At 44.7% G+C, this 17,320-nt stretch overlaps 1 protein-coding gene across 1 annotated transcript in view; it reads right to left on the reverse strand.

Moving 5' to 3' along the window:
* Nucleotides 1-3,160: 3,160 nt before the first annotated feature.
* LOC132377503 (inactive phospholipid phosphatase 7) overlaps nucleotides 3,161-17,320 on the reverse strand; it is a 41,553-nt gene continuing 27,393 nt past the window's right edge. Inside the window, exon 2 of the mRNA XM_059943781.1 lies at nucleotides 3,161-3,776. Coding sequence (XP_059799764.1) covers nucleotides 3,406-3,776 — 371 coding nt within the window. The 3' untranslated portion in view covers nucleotides 3,161-3,405. The remainder of the gene's footprint in view (nucleotides 3,777-17,320) is intronic.

The following is a 17,320-nucleotide window of genomic DNA, read 5'->3' on the forward strand; positions in this document are numbered from 1 at the left end:
TAAAAATAAATCTGAGCATCTTAAAAAAAGACTCACATTTATATGTGTCCTCAGAATGTCCCAGACACTTTACGATCAGTGAAATACTTTTTAAATGTGGTCACTACGGAAAGACCGAAGCCAATATTTGCCCAGCAACCTCCCACTAACAATAACGTCGAAACTCCTCGGCACAGAAAGAGACAACAAATCAGTGACAATTTCTGCACCTCATTGGTGTGCCTGAGGCTCCCCCACACCTACCTGAGGAAGGGAACCTCTGGAGTTCTATCAATGCTGGACTGACCAGTGCAAGATGCTGCACTTCTAGGCCGACTGCTCCTCTGGCCCACCTATCTGCATGTCCTTCCTGTGGGGGAATGTCTTACCCTGTTCTAGGCCCGTGATGAGCCAAATGAAATCAACCAGTGACCACGTGGATGACTTGCCAACTGCAGTTGGATGATCTGTGAGAGCTTTTGACATATGAATTCCCGTTCCAGCCATCGGTCAGCTAACATGTCCATTTGCATCTTTCATATCAGCCAGAGGATGACTAGAACTGTTAACTGACAAACCTTGAGTCAAGCAAACTTTTTTATTCTCCTCAACGTATTTCTCATTGCTGTGACCAAGTTAACTGGAGCACCTGGACAAAATCTGTGTGGTTCCTCTATGCAGACAGCATCCAAGGTCAGGATTGAACCAGGGTGTCTGGTGCTATGAGGCAGTGGCGTTATCAGCCGCGCTATTGGGCAGTCCCTAAAGGAGGGACTGTAAAGGCAACAGCGCCCCATCCTGCAAAATATGGTCACTTGATTATAGAAAGCCAAACCTGAAGGGGAATCTTACAGCAGAAGAACTGGACAACTAGTCCCCATCTTCTTCTATGTTGATGTCAATATAACCCAACTTGAGACATGGCCTTTATACAGCGGCTTTAAAATGTGACCAAGCAGACATAGAGGTATCACATCAGATGACCAAAAACTTGGAGAAGCAAGTTTGTTTTAAATGATTTTCGATGAGAAAGGAGAGTTGGAAAGCGGAAAGAGGACTCCACGGCTACCAGTGGTACAGTGAGGAAATACAGGGATGTACAAGAGTGTGGTGAACTACATATACCTGTCTGGACACGCCCCCCCCCCCCCCACTGACTGCTCCTGTGGCTCCTCCCACTGACCGTGGCTCCTCCCACAGACCCCGGTATAAAGGTGATTGGGGCCTGAGCCCTGCCTCTCAGACTCCAGGATGTAGCATGGTGGTTAATTGCTGCTTGTTCTTTCTTCCAGTCAATAAAAGCCGATATCTCGCCTCACGTCTCAGAGAGTTATTGATGGTGCATCAAAGAGTTCAGAGACCTTAGAGGATTAAAAATGGTGAAGGCCAAATGCTGGAGGAATTTGAACAGGTGAATTGGAATCTGGGGGGAACATAGGTCTGTACCTGCAGGCGTGGCAGTAAACTAGTCTTTGTCAGATTAAGGGCAAAAGCATGTCAGAGTAGCTCCTGTTTATGGTGGGTGGGAGTGCTTTAAGATAATTTTAGCTGCACTTAACCGAAATTTGAGCCACCTTGTAGAGCATTTCCACTGGGCACTGGCTGACTTGGCTGTTTTAATTTTTATATCCAGTGTTTTGTTTTGATCACACTGTACAGTTATAATAGTAATCAATGAAAGCTGTAATTTACTGTTCGGGCAAGGGAGGCAATTATGTTTCATAATAAACTGTTTCAGAAATAGTTTGAGATCTCTTATTTAAAAAAAAACATTTCATAGCCTTAGACTTTTCTGAAGTCTGTACACGAAACTCTTGTGTAGATTGTTCAAACTGGGATTAATGACTCAATATTGAGCTGAAATGGATTCTATAAAGTAAGTTTTGAACTGAAGTATTAGTTTGTGAGATTAGCTTTTGTTATCCTGAGTAAGCCATCTTCTTGCCCCGGCCATGGAAGTGGAGTGAGAAGAGTTTTGTGATGCTGCTGGCCAGTGACTACAAGGACTCTGATCCAATGGCAATGAAGGAATAGTGATATTTTTCCAAATTGGGATGTTGTGTGGCTGTAGAAAATCCTGTACGTGACAGTATTTCTCTACAAATGAATATTAGAAGGCTGGGTTTACTCAACTCCAATCAAATGTCTGCAGTCTGAGGTCACTGTTTTGAATAGCAGCAGAGAGTTATTCCCAGAAAACAAATTACTGTCCTGAAGTTTGTTGGGGGTAGGCTGTGGAGAAATGGCTGCTACTTTCAGTGCTGTTGAGCCCGTTTTAGAAATGACCTCTTTTGTGAAGTGCTAAAGGCTTTGACGCGGTGGTGGAAAGTGCTTTCAAAGTGTGAGCTCTTTCTTCCTTCAGTAGCAGGAAGTTCTTTCTGTGTCCTGGGCCAGTATCCTTTCCCTCACCACCACAGGTAGACTAAATGGAATTTCAGTTTACTGCGTGGACTCTGCTTGGGCAGTGGCAATATCTGTTCTTAATGGCAATCCCTTGCCAGGCACTTGAGAACTTTCTGAGGCACACAAGTATACGACTGCAATCAAAGCTTTACTCGGAAATAATCCACCCAATATCACTACAGAATACAAACACGTTTAATGCATCCAGGCTATAAACAAGAAAATAGTCATGCTTATTCCAAAGGGTTACATAATTGCAGTCTTCCCACAAATCCCAGTCATAGTTGTACCACTGACGTGCAGCTCCCCCCATCAGAAACAGCGAACTGCATGAACAAGGCTCGTTCACATCACTTTATGGCTTTTGGGTCACAGCTGGCTTGTGACGGCCAGTGGGCTTCTTCCAGCTGTCTTCGTGTGGCCGGTGGTTTGGAAGCAGATGGTCAATGGGAAGCCAACACCCATTCAAGCCCACGAGGTTTTAAATCCATGATGAGTATTCATTTATTCACCTGCAAGTTACTTTGCAACAGCAGGCCACGTTGTCAGTAAGATATAGATGAAAGGATGGCAAGAACAGCCAGTTTTTGACGTCGGTCGGAAATGATAGCACCCTTCCCACATTTCTACCAGTTGACCGTTCCAGCATTTCCTATTGAACAGACTCTGGCATCCTTCACTGTTATTAAAAGTCTCATTCATGGTATTTTGATAAGTTGAAGGTATTGTGATATTGGCAGCCAATGCAATGTCCCACCCACCCTTCCCCACAACCCAGCTTACCTTCATTACAAGCAAATATTTTGAATTTTTCAAATGCAATTTTGAAGAGTTCTATCTTCTAAAGAATCTAAAAGGCAGAAATGTCTTCCACTTTTCCAAAAATGCACTATTGAAGGGCTACAGGAGGCATTGCAAATTCTAGTTCCACCATTTCACCAATGCGGGTGCTGATGTCCACCCCAACATCCAGTACCCCATACCCATCTTTTATCTGCTTCATCCGTGCAGCTCCAGTGTCTATCATATTGGAATCACTGATGCCAGTAATTGGCAGGTACCAGATGGTAACCATAGCAACTCCACAAAGTTGAACTGTAAATAGCCAATGAGAAACCCGCAGAAGACGTCAGTCAGGTGGTGTCGCCCAATCATCACACGAGAGAGGCCGATGACGCCAGCCCAGATAACGAGCAGGATTCGCAAGGGCACCGCTAGGACCAGGTGGTTGAGGAAGAATCGCGTCACCATCACCGCTCTGCTGGCCTGAGCAGCTGGGAAAGCAAACACATCCATGACGACGTAATCCAAAATCCCCCGAGTCACCTCAGAAGGCCCTTTCCTCTTCACTAGCTTCTGTACTCCTGCCCCCACCAGCATGTCGAGGATCAAGGCTGGAAAAGCAAGCAGTCACACGGTCAAAAACCTTTTGTCAAAACACGAGAGGAAACAACTTATCCAGATGTTAAAAACATCATTATATAGACCTATTAGCATAATAATAGTCTGAAGGCAGGACAGCTGCGTGAGGATGCTGGGTTTATATATGGTAAAGTTTTATATCTGTCTTTCAATGTATACTGCAGAAAGTTAAAATGTCTATCTTTCTTCAGGCAGTTCTCCTTACGTGATTACAAAAACTTCTGTATTTGTGTTGGAGATCTGGAAACTGACCTTTAATTGCTGGAGGTTCCAGGGTAATTCTGCAATGTTGGAATGCTTTATTCATGGAACTGCTTCAGCATCGTTCATGGAGAAACAAGCTTCCAGTAAGAATAACAAGAAAGTTCGAGACATTGAAGAGGTAACCAATAAGGAAAGGAATAAACAAAATGTCATTAGGGTGTCATGAGATACACAGAGTAGAGGAAGTTTGTGGTGTATTTAGCTGATTGGTCCAATATATCTGATAAAGTGGAAGATGGACAATCTACACTCTACCACTGTCAATTGAACAGATCTAGAACGGGTAGTTCTTCTTTTTGTAAGCTCATATGATACTGGCCTGGAGTTTGACTGAATGATGGTGGAAATTGCTGCAGCTTTGAAAGACTACAGCAATACCAAAATGTTGGACGGAAAGTTGAGGTTTTAAAAAATATTCTGTGACCTCACTCTAATATTACCAGCTTCATCAGATCAGATTCTGATGAACCCGATATTTTAGAATGTCTGGCTTTTCCCATGACTTGTATATAGCACATAAAGCTATTTTCAGATAACTACTGCTATATATCCTTAGAAGGATGCCTTGGGTTGGGGTTTTTATGAGATGCATTAACTTTCTAGCAATTGTATTTTACCAGTTTTTGGGCAGCTCAGAATTGTGCCAAATCAGATAACCCTGCAAAAAGGCAAACAGAATTAGTCAAAAAGGCATTTGAAATAGCTTTAGGGTGAGTTAAACACAGAGAAAAATACTATATATGACTTGCAGTTTCCAACAGGACCGTGCTCAATGCAGCTGACTGCCTGCTGGACAAGCATCGGAGAAGAGGACAACTTCCCCAAGGTAACAGCTTGTATTATAGCCGCCGTGGAGAGGGAGCTGAGGAAATGGAGACAGTTCCAGGACTTTTGTAAGTGAGATAAAGCCACAAGCAAAATGCTATGTGCTCGAGTTGGGGGTGGGGACAAATGGGCAACAATCCCAAGTGGACAAACAAAAAGTGTTTGGCAGGAGTGACAGGAATGGTCTCCTCCAGGAGGGAGAATCGCCAGACAACAATGGAAGAATGTTACAAAATATTTCATGTTTTCACTAGGTATGTGGAAGTGAACCAAACCAGAATACAGACACATGGAGCTCCTCTACCCACAGACCACACATTCCTATTAGCCCCTTCCCGCACATGAAAGGTGAAACTTTGCTCCTCAAGCCTTCAAATATATTATAATGAAATAGTTTAAGGCAGCACCTTCCATACTGCCCAACCACTTGGCCCATCAAACATCTCACGCTTCGCCTCTGTGTGGATCTCACTTTGGCCTTGTTGAACTCACAGGACTAAAATGGAGGTAAAGTCATCTTGACCTCAACTCAACAGCTGGCTGCAGTGTGGCACTAGATGTTGGCAATGTGCTGAAGGGGTCCACATATCATATAGCCCCCCGAGGTGGCCCATGGGCTCACCTTCATCTGACACTAAGCCAGTTTACCTTCCAGTTCATTGTAGGTCAGTACATATAAAGCATTGCCAAACTTCTATAAGGAGCCCATGTCTTCTCCTCTATAGCTACCCTACACATGCCTTTTTGTCATCTGTTTATCTTCCACCCCAAGACTAACATGCAAATCTACACCAGGCCTCCTGATGTCATCTCCTGGGGACTCATTCCAAAAAGACCAAAGCAGTTTTCACGAGTATCCCAGCCAATGCTTATTCACCATCGAAATTATCCCCAGTGTGGGTTCTTGCTATGAGCAAATCACTGCCTGTATGTCCTTCAACAGTGATGACACTTCATAAATATAATCATTGGCTGTAGGCATTTGTAGAAATGCTGAGCTGTGGCACCATTTTATTGATACTTTAGGATTGAAGTTGCCAAAGTGTCTTTTTGCAGTTTTTTTCCCTTTCTCCTCCCTCACACATGCCTTCTGTTTTTCTACTTCCATTCAGGCTCTTAGATACCAAGAGAATTAAGGAAGATAAGGTAAATGCAGGAATGAAGAGTTTAGCTAGAAGTTCAGATGGAATTCCCATTCTGACATGTCAGTCCAGGTGCCCAGATGAGGCCAACCTCAGGGTGGAGGAGCAATGCCTTGTATCCCATCTGGGTAACCTCCAATCTGATAGCATGAATATCGATTTTCCCTTCCAGTAAAAAAAATCCCTCTCTCCTGGCCTTTTAACTCTTCTCATCTGCCTATCACCTCCCCTGGGGTGTCTTCACCTTCCCTTCCTCCCATGGCCCACCCTCCTGTCCAATCAGATTCCTTTCTCCCCAGCCCTTTATCTTTCCTATCCAGCTGGCTTCACCTATCACGTTCTAGCTATCCTCCTTCCCCCCCCCCCACCCCCCCGGCATCTTTTCCCCTTGCTTCCCAGTCCTGAAGAAGGGTCTCGGCCCAAAATGTCGACTGTTTGATCATACCACGGATGCTGCCTGACCCGCTGGGTTCCTCCAGCATTTTGTGCAAGTTTCTCTGGGCTTCCAGCATCTGAATTTCTTGTGTTCAGATGGAATCTGTCCGAATGGCAGGAAGAGGGCAGAGCTGGTCTGAAAGCTTAAAGAGTTTAACTGGTGTGAAGGATTGGATATCCTGGTGCCAACATCTGCACTGGACGTGAATAATTGTCAATGCAAAAGAATCAGTTAATAACCTGAGATGTGCACATAAACATTATTTCATTAATTTTGTTTTGTTTATTTTTACAGTAATAACTCATTTACAAAACTTGTAGCGTAAGTCCTTACTTTACAATTCAAACATATTGATATTTGGGCAATGGGTAAAGCAGCTAACAACTTAAACGTATTGATATTTGGGCAATGGGTAAAGCAACTAACAACTTAAGCTGTCTGGTAGGCCAACACATTTATCTTCAGCCAACAGTAAAGCTAGATGTTATTCAGAAGATCAAAGTACATCCATGTCACCATATACAACCAAGATTCATTTTCCTATGGGCAATCTCAACTAATATAACAGCGAAGGATCAGCCAGAGTGCAGAAGACAACAAACTGTGCAAATGCAAATATAAACAGCAATAAATAACGAGAACCTGAGATAAAGTGATAGAGAGTCCTTAAAGTGAGATCGTTGGTTGTAGGAACATTTCAATGATGGCGCAAGTGAGTGAGTAAAAGGGTATTTCAAGAGCCTAATGGGTGAGGGATAGTAACTGTTCTTGAACCTGGGGGTGCGAATCCTGAGGTTCTTGTACCTTTTACCTGATGGCAGCAGCGAGAAAAGAGCATGGCCCGGTGGGGGGGAGGTGTGGTGAGGATCTCTGATGATGGATGCTGCTTTCCTGTCTTACAACCATGCCATTGTTCTGTGCTGGATCTTTGAGAGTTTTAAGCAATATCCCACTCCTCCTACCTTTCCCCAAAGTCCTGTAAACCTTTCCCTTCCAAGTAATATCCATTTCCCATTTTAAAGTTATTACTTCACCTGCTTTCCCACCCTTACAGCGCAATCCAGATAACCTATGTACACAGTATACTTTTTTCAAGTTCAAGTTTATTGTCATCTGACTAGTACCTATATACAACCAAATGAAACAACATTCCTCCGGACCGCAGTGCACCCACAAAACGTGTACCACACACAGCACATAAAACAAAACATTACCATAAATAAGTTAATAAAATATAATTTAAAAATACATGTAGTAAAGCACAGCACTGGTAAACAGTAGAGTAAACAGCTCGCTGTCCTAATGATGAGACCTTGGTGGTGGCAGGGTATTCACTAGTTCACAGTCTGAGGGAAGAAATTGTTACTCATTCTGACAGGCCTGGTCCTGATCTTCCTGTACTTCCTCCCTGACGGTCATGGGTTAAAGAGATGTGGAATGGGTGGCAGGGATCCTCAACAAAGCTATGGGCCTTTCGTCTACAACGTTCACAGTAAATGTCACTAATGGAGGGTAGGGCGACTCCAGTGACGCTCCCGGTGGTATTTACTGTCCTCTGTAGGGTCTGGTGTTCCATATACAATGATGCAGCCAGACAGGACTCTCTCAATGGTACTCCTGTAGAAAGTTGCTAGAACGGGGGCGGGGAGCCTTGCAAACCCCAATCTCCTCAGAAAATGTGGGCGCTGCTGTACCTTCCTAATTAATGATGAGGTGTTGTAGGTTAGATCGTCTGTTACATGCACACCAAGGAACTTGATGCTTTTCACTCTCCGTGGCAGAGTCATTGATCTGCAATGAACAGTGGTTGATGTGTACCTTCATGAAGTCCACAATCATCTCTTTTGTCTTGTCCATGTTGAAACTCAGGTTGTTGTTCTCACACCTTTTTACAAGCCTCTTTTCCTCCTCTCTGCTTGCCGACTCATTATTGTTCTGAAGAGGCCAACTATCGTTGTATCGTTGTATCGTCAGTGAAACTGACAGTGGATGCGTGAGTCAGCAGGGTAAGCAGCATTGGGCTGATCACACAACCCCGGGGGACACCAGTGCTCAGTGTGATGGAGCTTGAGATGCTGCTGCCAACTCAGACTAACCGGGGTCTTTCCATCAAGAAGTCCGAGATCCAGTTACAGAAAGGGCTGTTGAGTCCCAACAAAGACAGTTTACCCACCAGCCTCCGAGAATGATTGTATTAAGTACCGAGCTGATGTCGTTGAACAACATCCTGGCATATGAGGCATTGTCCTTCCAGGTGGGACAGGATGGAGTGGGGGGGCCGAGGCTGTGGCATCGTCAATGGGCCGGTTTGAATGGTGGGTAAAAACGGGGAAGGGTCCAGTGTAGCTGGAAGGTGGGATTTTATATGATCTATTACCAGCTGCTCAAAGCACTTCATGATTGTTGAAGTATGTGCCACTGGGCGGTAATCATTTAGGCCAGTTACCGTCGCTCTCTTGGGTACCTGAATGATGGTGTCTGCCTTGAAGGCTGCTGTAGACTGTCTCAGAGAGATATTAAAAATGTCCATTAAGACTTCTGTTACCTGTGCCTCACAATCCCTCAGCACCTGACCAGGTGCGTTGTCCAGCCCCGCAGCTTTGTGGGGACTTACCCTGGCTAGGATTCCCCTCACCTCGGCTGCGGCCAAGGGGAGAGGGAGCTTTCCCCAATGTCACATCACTCATCGCTTCAAATCGTCCATGGAAGGCATTCAGCCCATCAGGAAGGGAGGTGTCTCTGTCATTGGCGTGCAGCGTGGACGTATAGTTGGTTATGGTATGTACACCTTGCTGCATACACCAAATCTCCCTCGCGTCACAATGGTGTCTCTGGATTTTCTGTGCGGCTTCACCCTTTGCCTTCCTGTTGGATTGGGAGAGCATAGCCCTTGCTGACCTTAGAGGTGCCCTATAGCCTAAACTGAAGGCAGTGTCCTGATCCCAAAGCAGTACACAAACCTCTGCAGTCAGCTATGGTTTCTGATTTGCCCTGGCAGTGTAGTGTTTAACCACAGAAACGTCCTCAATGCATTTTCCGATGTCATCAAACCCGTGGGAATAAAAGGATCCTTGTCTGGTTGGCTGCCAGTGACTAGTGCTGTTCTACAGGGGTTGGTGTTTGGACTGCTTTTTTTATGCTGTATATCAATGATTTGGATGATGGAATAGATGGCTTTGTTACCAAGTTTGCAGATGATATGAAGGTAGGTGGAGGAGCAGGTAGTGTTGAGGAAACAGCTGGGCTGCGGAAGGACTTAGACAGATTAGGAGAATAGGCAAGAAAGTGACAAATGAAATATAATGTTTGGAAAATAAATGTGCAGACTATTTTCTAAATGGGGAGAAAATCCAAAAATCTGAGATGCAGAGTGACTTGGGACTTCTTGTGCAGAACACCCTAAAGGTTAACTTGCAGGTTGAGTCAGTGGTGAGGAAGGCAAATGCAACGTTAGCATTCATTTCGAGAGGTCTAGAATACAAAAGCAGGGATGTGATCCTGAGGCTTTATAAGGCACTGTGAGGTCTCACCTTTACTGGGAACAGTATCAGGCTCCTCATTTAACAAAAGATGTGCTGGCATTGGAGAGGGTTCAGAGACGGTTAACAAGGATGATTCTGGGAATGAAAAGGTTATCATAAAAGGAATGCTTGATGGCTCTGGGTCTGTACTCGCTAGAATTCAGAAGGATGAGAGGTGATCTCATTGAAACCTTTCCAATGTTGAAAGGACTAGACAGAGTAGATGTGGAAAGGATGTTTCCCATGGTGGGGGAGGTCTAGGACAAGGGAACACAGCCTCAGGATAGAGGGGCGTCCATTTAAGACAAAGTTGCGGAGAAATTTCTTTAGCTAGAGTGTGGTGAATTTGTGGACTTTGTTACCTCAGGCAGCTGTGGAGGCCAGGTCGTTGGGTATATTTAAGGAGGAGATTGATAGGTTCTTGGTTGGACACGGCATCAAAGGCTACGGGGAGAAGGCCGAGGAATGGGGTTGAGGAGGGGAAAAAAGGATCAGCCATGTTTGAATGGCGGAGCAGACTCAATGGGCCAAATGGCCTAATTCTACTCCTATGTCTTATGGTGTTATATTCATCAATGTTGATGTGATGATCGTAGGTAGCCTCCTTCCTGAGCATGCTCCAGTCTGTGCTCTCAAAACAGTCCTGCAACACCAAGGTGGCACCTTCTGACCAGGTCCTGATCTTCCCCCAAAATGGTTTGACTCGTTAAACCAGTGGTCTGTATGCAGGGATTAGGAAAATTGACATGTTGTCTGTGTATCCAAGAAGAGGGTGAAGGGTTGGGGGGGGGGGCAGCCTTGTAGGCTCCATGAACATTGGTATAAACCAGGTATAATATATTCTCTCCCCAAGCTGCAAAGTTGACCTTCCAGTAGAACTCTGGAAGAAGTTTTTGAGTTGGCATGATTGAAACATTAGCAACAATGAACACACCATCCGGGTGAATGCCTTCAACATCGCGGAATGGCGCAATTCCACTCCTGCAGTGCTTCTCCAACACAAGCACGGTCGGTGGCGGGGGGGGGGGGGTGTAAACAGCAGCAATCACGATGGCAGTGAACTCACTGAGTAAGTAGAAGGTCCTGCACTTCACCATTTTATCTATGGCGTGCAGTGGGTCATTATTATCGAGGTATCCTCGCAACAGTTCTTAATGACATAGACACACAGACCTACTCCGCGGTTCTTACTGGAAGTCCCAGCCTTTATGTCTCCCCAAAAGGAGATTAGGCCTTCTAGCTGAATGGGAGACCTGAAGCCATGTTTCTGTCAGGACAAGTTGTGTAGCAGCCCCTCATCTCCTGCTGGTTCAGACGCAGGTAATTCAGCTAATTTTCTGGTGATCGGACATGCAGGAGCAGAATCGTCAGGAGCACGGGTCTGCCAGGATCCGCTTTAATGACTTGCTCACACTTCTACGTCCCTACACACCACTTCCAATGGCCACTTCCTCGAGTAGCTGTAGTAGGCGGCAGCATAGAGAGAGGGCCCACTCCATGCGTTAAACCGTTACTGTGCAATGCCTTCATTATCCTGTGAGGTGGACTTCAGTGTTTCTTATGATCAGCACTGTTTTTTGATCATAGTAAAGACGAATAAGATGAGAAATTTTACCTCTGATGGGAGCCACTGCAACCATGGGTACGGCCATCTTCTGATATTTTCCCCTTGTTCTTTTGCCAAATCTTATAAAGTTATGTCCTCTGACTACTGGTTTTTTTGTCTTTGCTTGTCTCTACTAAATCCCACCCTAACCCTCTTTGCTCAAAGGAGAACACCGATCTCTCCAGACAATTTAAGTGCCTCATCCCGGATAAAACTCTGAATAAATCTCTTGACATTCTTCCTGAAGCATAATAGCCAAATTTGGACACAATCCTCCAGCAGGGGCTTCACTATTGGTTTTATATGATTTATATTGTGTCAACAAGACATGTCGAATTTTGAGTTTGGCTGACTTCGGATACCAAAAATATGACTGGTAATTTTCACAGAACATACATTCCTTAGCTCAGATCTTGGCAGAAACATTAACCACCTTATCCTTTTAGGCACAGCAAATTTCCGGTATTTATACAAGACATTCTGAATGGAAACAGGCTGGAATCATTTTACTAATGGGACTGAAACTATTTGACAAAAGAACCATCACCAATGCATCTCCCTCCCACTAAAGTCAGTTCTTTTTTTAAACTCGTCCATTTCCTCAGCATAATTTTCAAATTTAAATTCTTCTATGCATACGTCTAAGTGAACTCTCACAATCTTGGGGCATCTCGAAGTGCTTTTCCAGCCAATTAAATACTTCTGAAGTATTGCATCATAAGGAGACATGGCAGCCAATTTGCACAGCAAAATATCTCCCATACAGCAATGATATACATACATGACCAGATAGATCAGCTATTTTGGTGATGCTATGTGAGATTGAAATTGTTGGCCAATCACCAAATATTAAACTAATACTAAGTGAAAGGTAAGATTTGCTGACTGTTAGGCTATATTGTGTTTTTAAATCATGCCAAAATGTTAATGATTCATTAGTCCTCAATGATTAATGCTCCTGCACAATACCAAATTATGTTCATGAAGAATAGATAACAATGCTTTTCCCAAAATTGTCCACCACAGGAGATTACTAATCTCATACCTGGGCCTGTTGCAGAATAACTCATAAATATTGTTTAGGAGGTAAATCAAAAACCATTGCCATTGATCACCACATTAGTGGGATGACGAGCTTAAGCATTTTCTACTCACAAATCCTTTAATTCTATTTTGTTTAAATAAATACTGAAACAATTTCAATTTCTCTCCCCCACCCCTAAAAAACTTGCAGATGCAAGAAATCTGAAACAAAAAATTTTAAAAATGCTGGAAATGCTGCAGGCGAGGCAGTATCTGTGGAAAGGAGAAACAGTCAATGTTTTAGGTGAATGGCTCCTCACCAGAACTGGGGGAATAAAAACAGATTGTAAAGTTTTAAGTTGCAAAGTAAGTGGCAGAAAGGATGGATAGGACAAAGGGAACGTTTGTGACGAGTGAGGAAGGAATGAGTTGTCTGATCATAAGTGTTAATGAGGGTAGTTAGAAGGTGATTATTTTAGTTTATTTTATTGAGATACAGTGCAGAATGTCAAGGCAAGCTGTGTAGTGATCTCCCAATTTAACACTAGCCGAGCCACAGGACAATGACCAATCAACCCACCAACCAGTACGTATTGTGTTTATAGCAGAACCATGGGACATGCCCAATTAGTCAGGTTATATGAATGGAGAGAGAAAATCTGAGCCAATATTTCAGATGGATGACTGCTAGCAGTGTCTGAAAAGGCAGGCTACTTAAAATTGTGAAATGCAATATGGAGTCTGGAAGGTGTGCAATTGGAAATGAGGGGTCATTTCTCAGGCTTGCATTGGGCCATGGGAGGCTATGAGCAGACGGGTCGGAGTGGGAATGTGATGGAAAATTAAAGTAGCAGAAACGTCGGGGTCACTCCAGTGGAATGAATGCAGGTGTTTCACAATCTGATCAACCAATCTATGTTCGGTGAAGGGAAAACAAGGACACATCAGAGGCACCTGTGTGGAAACTCTCGCTATCAAAGTGAATGTAATGGAGAAGGATGAACTGAGGGAATGGAATCGAGTCCTCACAGCAAGTATGGTTGGAGAAAATATAGCCAAGGGAGCGTGGGAGTCTAAGATGGCAGCGGGTGCCTGCGGCTGTCTGTTGCCTGAGACCAGCAGTTCCGAACCTTGAAGCCTTACCGAGTGGTTTGTGGACCCCAGGCTGGAGACCCCTGCCTGGGATGGAGATGGGCGTTGTGAAAGTGGGAAGGAAACTGGCAGCCAAGGTAGTGACATTGTTGAGTTCTATGTGAATGCAGAAGTAACTAAGTGCAGCCACTGATGTATTGGTTGAGGTGTTAAGGGACAAAGCCAGTGGAGGGCTGAAAGAGACTGTTCCACACATCCAACAAAAAGACTTCGATAATGAGCTCATGCGAGCCCCCACAGCCACACCTTTGACCTAGACAATGAGAGAGGAGTTGCTTAATGGGGGGCAAATTCCCTCAAGTCTAAGAGTGGTGGAGAGCCTCATTTCACGGAAGCAGCTGATGTCTGAAAGGAAGGAAAGAGTTGTCTGTTGCAGAGAAAGAAGGGGAAACGCCCAGAGTGAGATAGGGTGAGCTGACACAGATCAAGAGCAGGGCATTATCTGCGGTTCTCAGGTGCGATGAGAATAGTGCCTCAAGAAACGCTGAATAGTTTGAATTTTCCCGTCATCCTGGGTGGGTCTGAATTGTGAAGGTGGGACTTGAGATGAAACTCAAGGAGGATAATCTAAAACCAAAGACATTTGTTAATGCAAGAGGCATGACTGTACAAGCGAGTTTCGGTCAATATCTTATTCAAGGCTACAGAGGACTCAGAGCATTGAAGGTGAACGAGGCAAAAGAGACAGATGGAAGTCCCATCGGAGAATGGAGGAGAACTCTTCAAAGGTTGGCATTCTTGGAAGTTGCAGTGAATTTGACAGTAAATGAAATAAAAGCAGAAAATGCTGGAAAGATTCAGCAGGCCAGGCAGCATCTATAGAAACAGGCACAGAGTTAAACATGCATCAGAATTTGGAAAGAGAGATAAAAGAGTAGTTTCAAATTGCAGAGAAGGTGATGGGAGGGATGAATAGGTCAAACGGAACTCATGTGAAAAAGTGAGGCCAGGACTGCCATGGAGATAAATGATTTGGTCAAAGGGTTAACAGACGTTGAAGTTATTTATGCTTCTTTTGCTTTACTATTAGTGGACTGAAGCACATTCCAGGAGGCCAGACTATGCCAATGGAGAGAGACAACCTCAGCCATTGTCACAAATGGCTGACCTTCAATAGAAACGGCCAGTTCTGATACACACAAAGAAAATGAAATCCCTTAAGTTGGAGAAGTTGTTATTGAGTCTATGCCCAGTTGTAAGATAAGATATTGTTCCATGAATCTGTATTGGTTCTTGTTGTGACAGTACAGGATGCCACAGACAGGTAGCTTGGATAGGACAATTCCTTTCCTCCCACAGATACTGCCTAACCCACTGAGTTCCTCTAGCAGATAGGTTGTTGCTTCAGATTCTCACACCTACAGTGTCTTGTGTCTTCATTGTACAAAGTTTCTTCAAGGTATCTCTCATTGCTTCTCCTCTGCTGCTGTCCAGCTTTTTAAACACTTTCTAACCAAGACATTCATCACCTGACCCCCCTCCTCAGTCCACCGTCAACGTGGACTCCTCTCTCATCACTCCACTACTCGGCTCTATACAGGCCGTCGTGCCTCTCCCACTCAGTCCTGTTGCAGGCTATCAACTCGAAAAAAAAGGTCGACAGTTCTGTCCTCCCACAGATGATGCTCAACTCGCTGAGATCCTCTGGCAGTTTGGTTGCTGCTCCAGATTCCAGCCTCTTGTGTTTCTGGAGTCAGAGTGGGTGGGAGAATTAATCCGGGAGGCAACAGATAGGTTGGGATTGCTCTCATGGACTGAATAGAAATACTCTACAAAGCAGTCACCCAACCTGTGTTTGATTTCACCCAGACTGAGGAGACCTCATTGTGAGCAGCAGATGCAGTCCATGAAATGGGAAGAAGCAGAAGTGAATCTGTGCCTTTGTTTTACTTGCTCCAAAGATGAGACTTTCCAGAGGAACCTCTGAAGTTCACCAGGGCTTTTCCTCGAACACTGCCAACAGCGCATTTGACCACATCTTTTCTATTTCCCACTCTTATGCTCTCTCTGCCTGTGCTCCTGGAGCGAGTTCCTCTGGGTCCTCACCTTACACCTAATATCACATTTAATTTCTGTTGGTTCCAACGAGACTCCACCACCTGACACGTTTCCCTCCCCCCACCTTTCGGCAGTTTATGACAGTACAGCATGGGACAGCCCATTCAGCCCATGTTGTGCCAATCTTGACTGCAAATTTACACTAAATGTCCAATTCCTGTGTGTCTCCATAGCCACATGAATATGAAGGGATTGGAGGGTCATCTAAAAGCCTCAACTTCAAACTACCCCTGGTAACCACTGGGGTGGCATGATAGCAGAGCGGTTGGTTTACTGTGCCAGTGACCCAGATTCAACTTCCGCCACTGTCTGTAAGGAGCTTATATGTTTGCTCTGTGACTTTCCTCCCACATTCTAAAGATGCATGGTTTAGGGTTAGCGAGTTGTTGGCCTGTTAAGTTGTTGCCAAAGGTGGGCCTCCTCTCTAGGGCATTCCTCAGAGTGTTAACTGTTGACACAAGCGTGCATTTCACTAAATGTCCTGATGTACGTGTAACAAATAAAACTAATCTTTAACGTAACACGCTGTAAGGTTTCACTGCTAACGTAATGGCTTCTCTGTAATGTTCCACTGCTAAGGAAATGGTTTCTCGGCAGCAGCAATGTTTGGGTTATGACTAGGGATAACGGGGCAAGTTAGCCAATGAGCGGATGTTGTTCTTGCTTGTGTGTCTGGGAGCTGGGATTTTGTGGTCTTTTGCCAGGGAGAGATGAGGAGAGAAGATGCAAATGGAGAGAGTTGGCAGAAGACAAAACATATGTCTGTGCTTCCATTACTGTGAGAATGGCCTAGGCTGGAGTTGAAGAATCAGATCTCATACCGGGTCACATTACCCCAGACCGACCTTGTCTTCTCCACTTGAGCCATGTCTCCCTTTTCGACCTCTGCCCGGATCATCTCGCTGAGCAGCTGCCACTTCCCCAGAACTCAATTCCAGGTCACGTCACCCCCATACCGACCTTCGGGGCAGTCAGGTTACAGTAAACTTGGGAAATGGCGTAATCAGAAGCTCCCAATTGATCCACCGCTCAATCCTGCCCCTCCTTTCCCTCTGCCCGGCCAAACTTAAGAAATCTCGTTTGGGTGGATGCTGCACGATGTGTCCCCTGTTACAAATCAGTACCACAAAATAACAAACAGTACACAATATGCGATTAAACGATTGAGCTTTATAATTCTTAATTTGACTATATGGTTAGTAAAGAAAACAAAAAGAAGAAAAAGGGTCCATTCTCATGAAACAATCTAATGCACAAACGTTGGAGCTCACTGATAAGGCTGTACATTTGCCATCAACCTCCTCCAATCGTCACTGACCTTCGGACCCTCGCTCCAAGTCCTCTCTGTCCAAGGTCTACCAACTCTCCATTCGCATCTTCTCTCCTCTTCTCTCCCTGGCAAAAGACCGTGAAATCCCAGCTCCCAGAGACAGAAGTAAGAACAAGAATCGCTCATTGGCTAACATGCCCCATTATCTCTAGTCATAAC

Source organism: Hypanus sabinus, chromosome 18 (assembly GCF_030144855.1).
Source record: "Hypanus sabinus isolate sHypSab1 chromosome 18, sHypSab1.hap1, whole genome shotgun sequence".
NCBI lineage: Eukaryota > Metazoa > Chordata > Chondrichthyes > Myliobatiformes > Dasyatidae > Hypanus > Hypanus sabinus.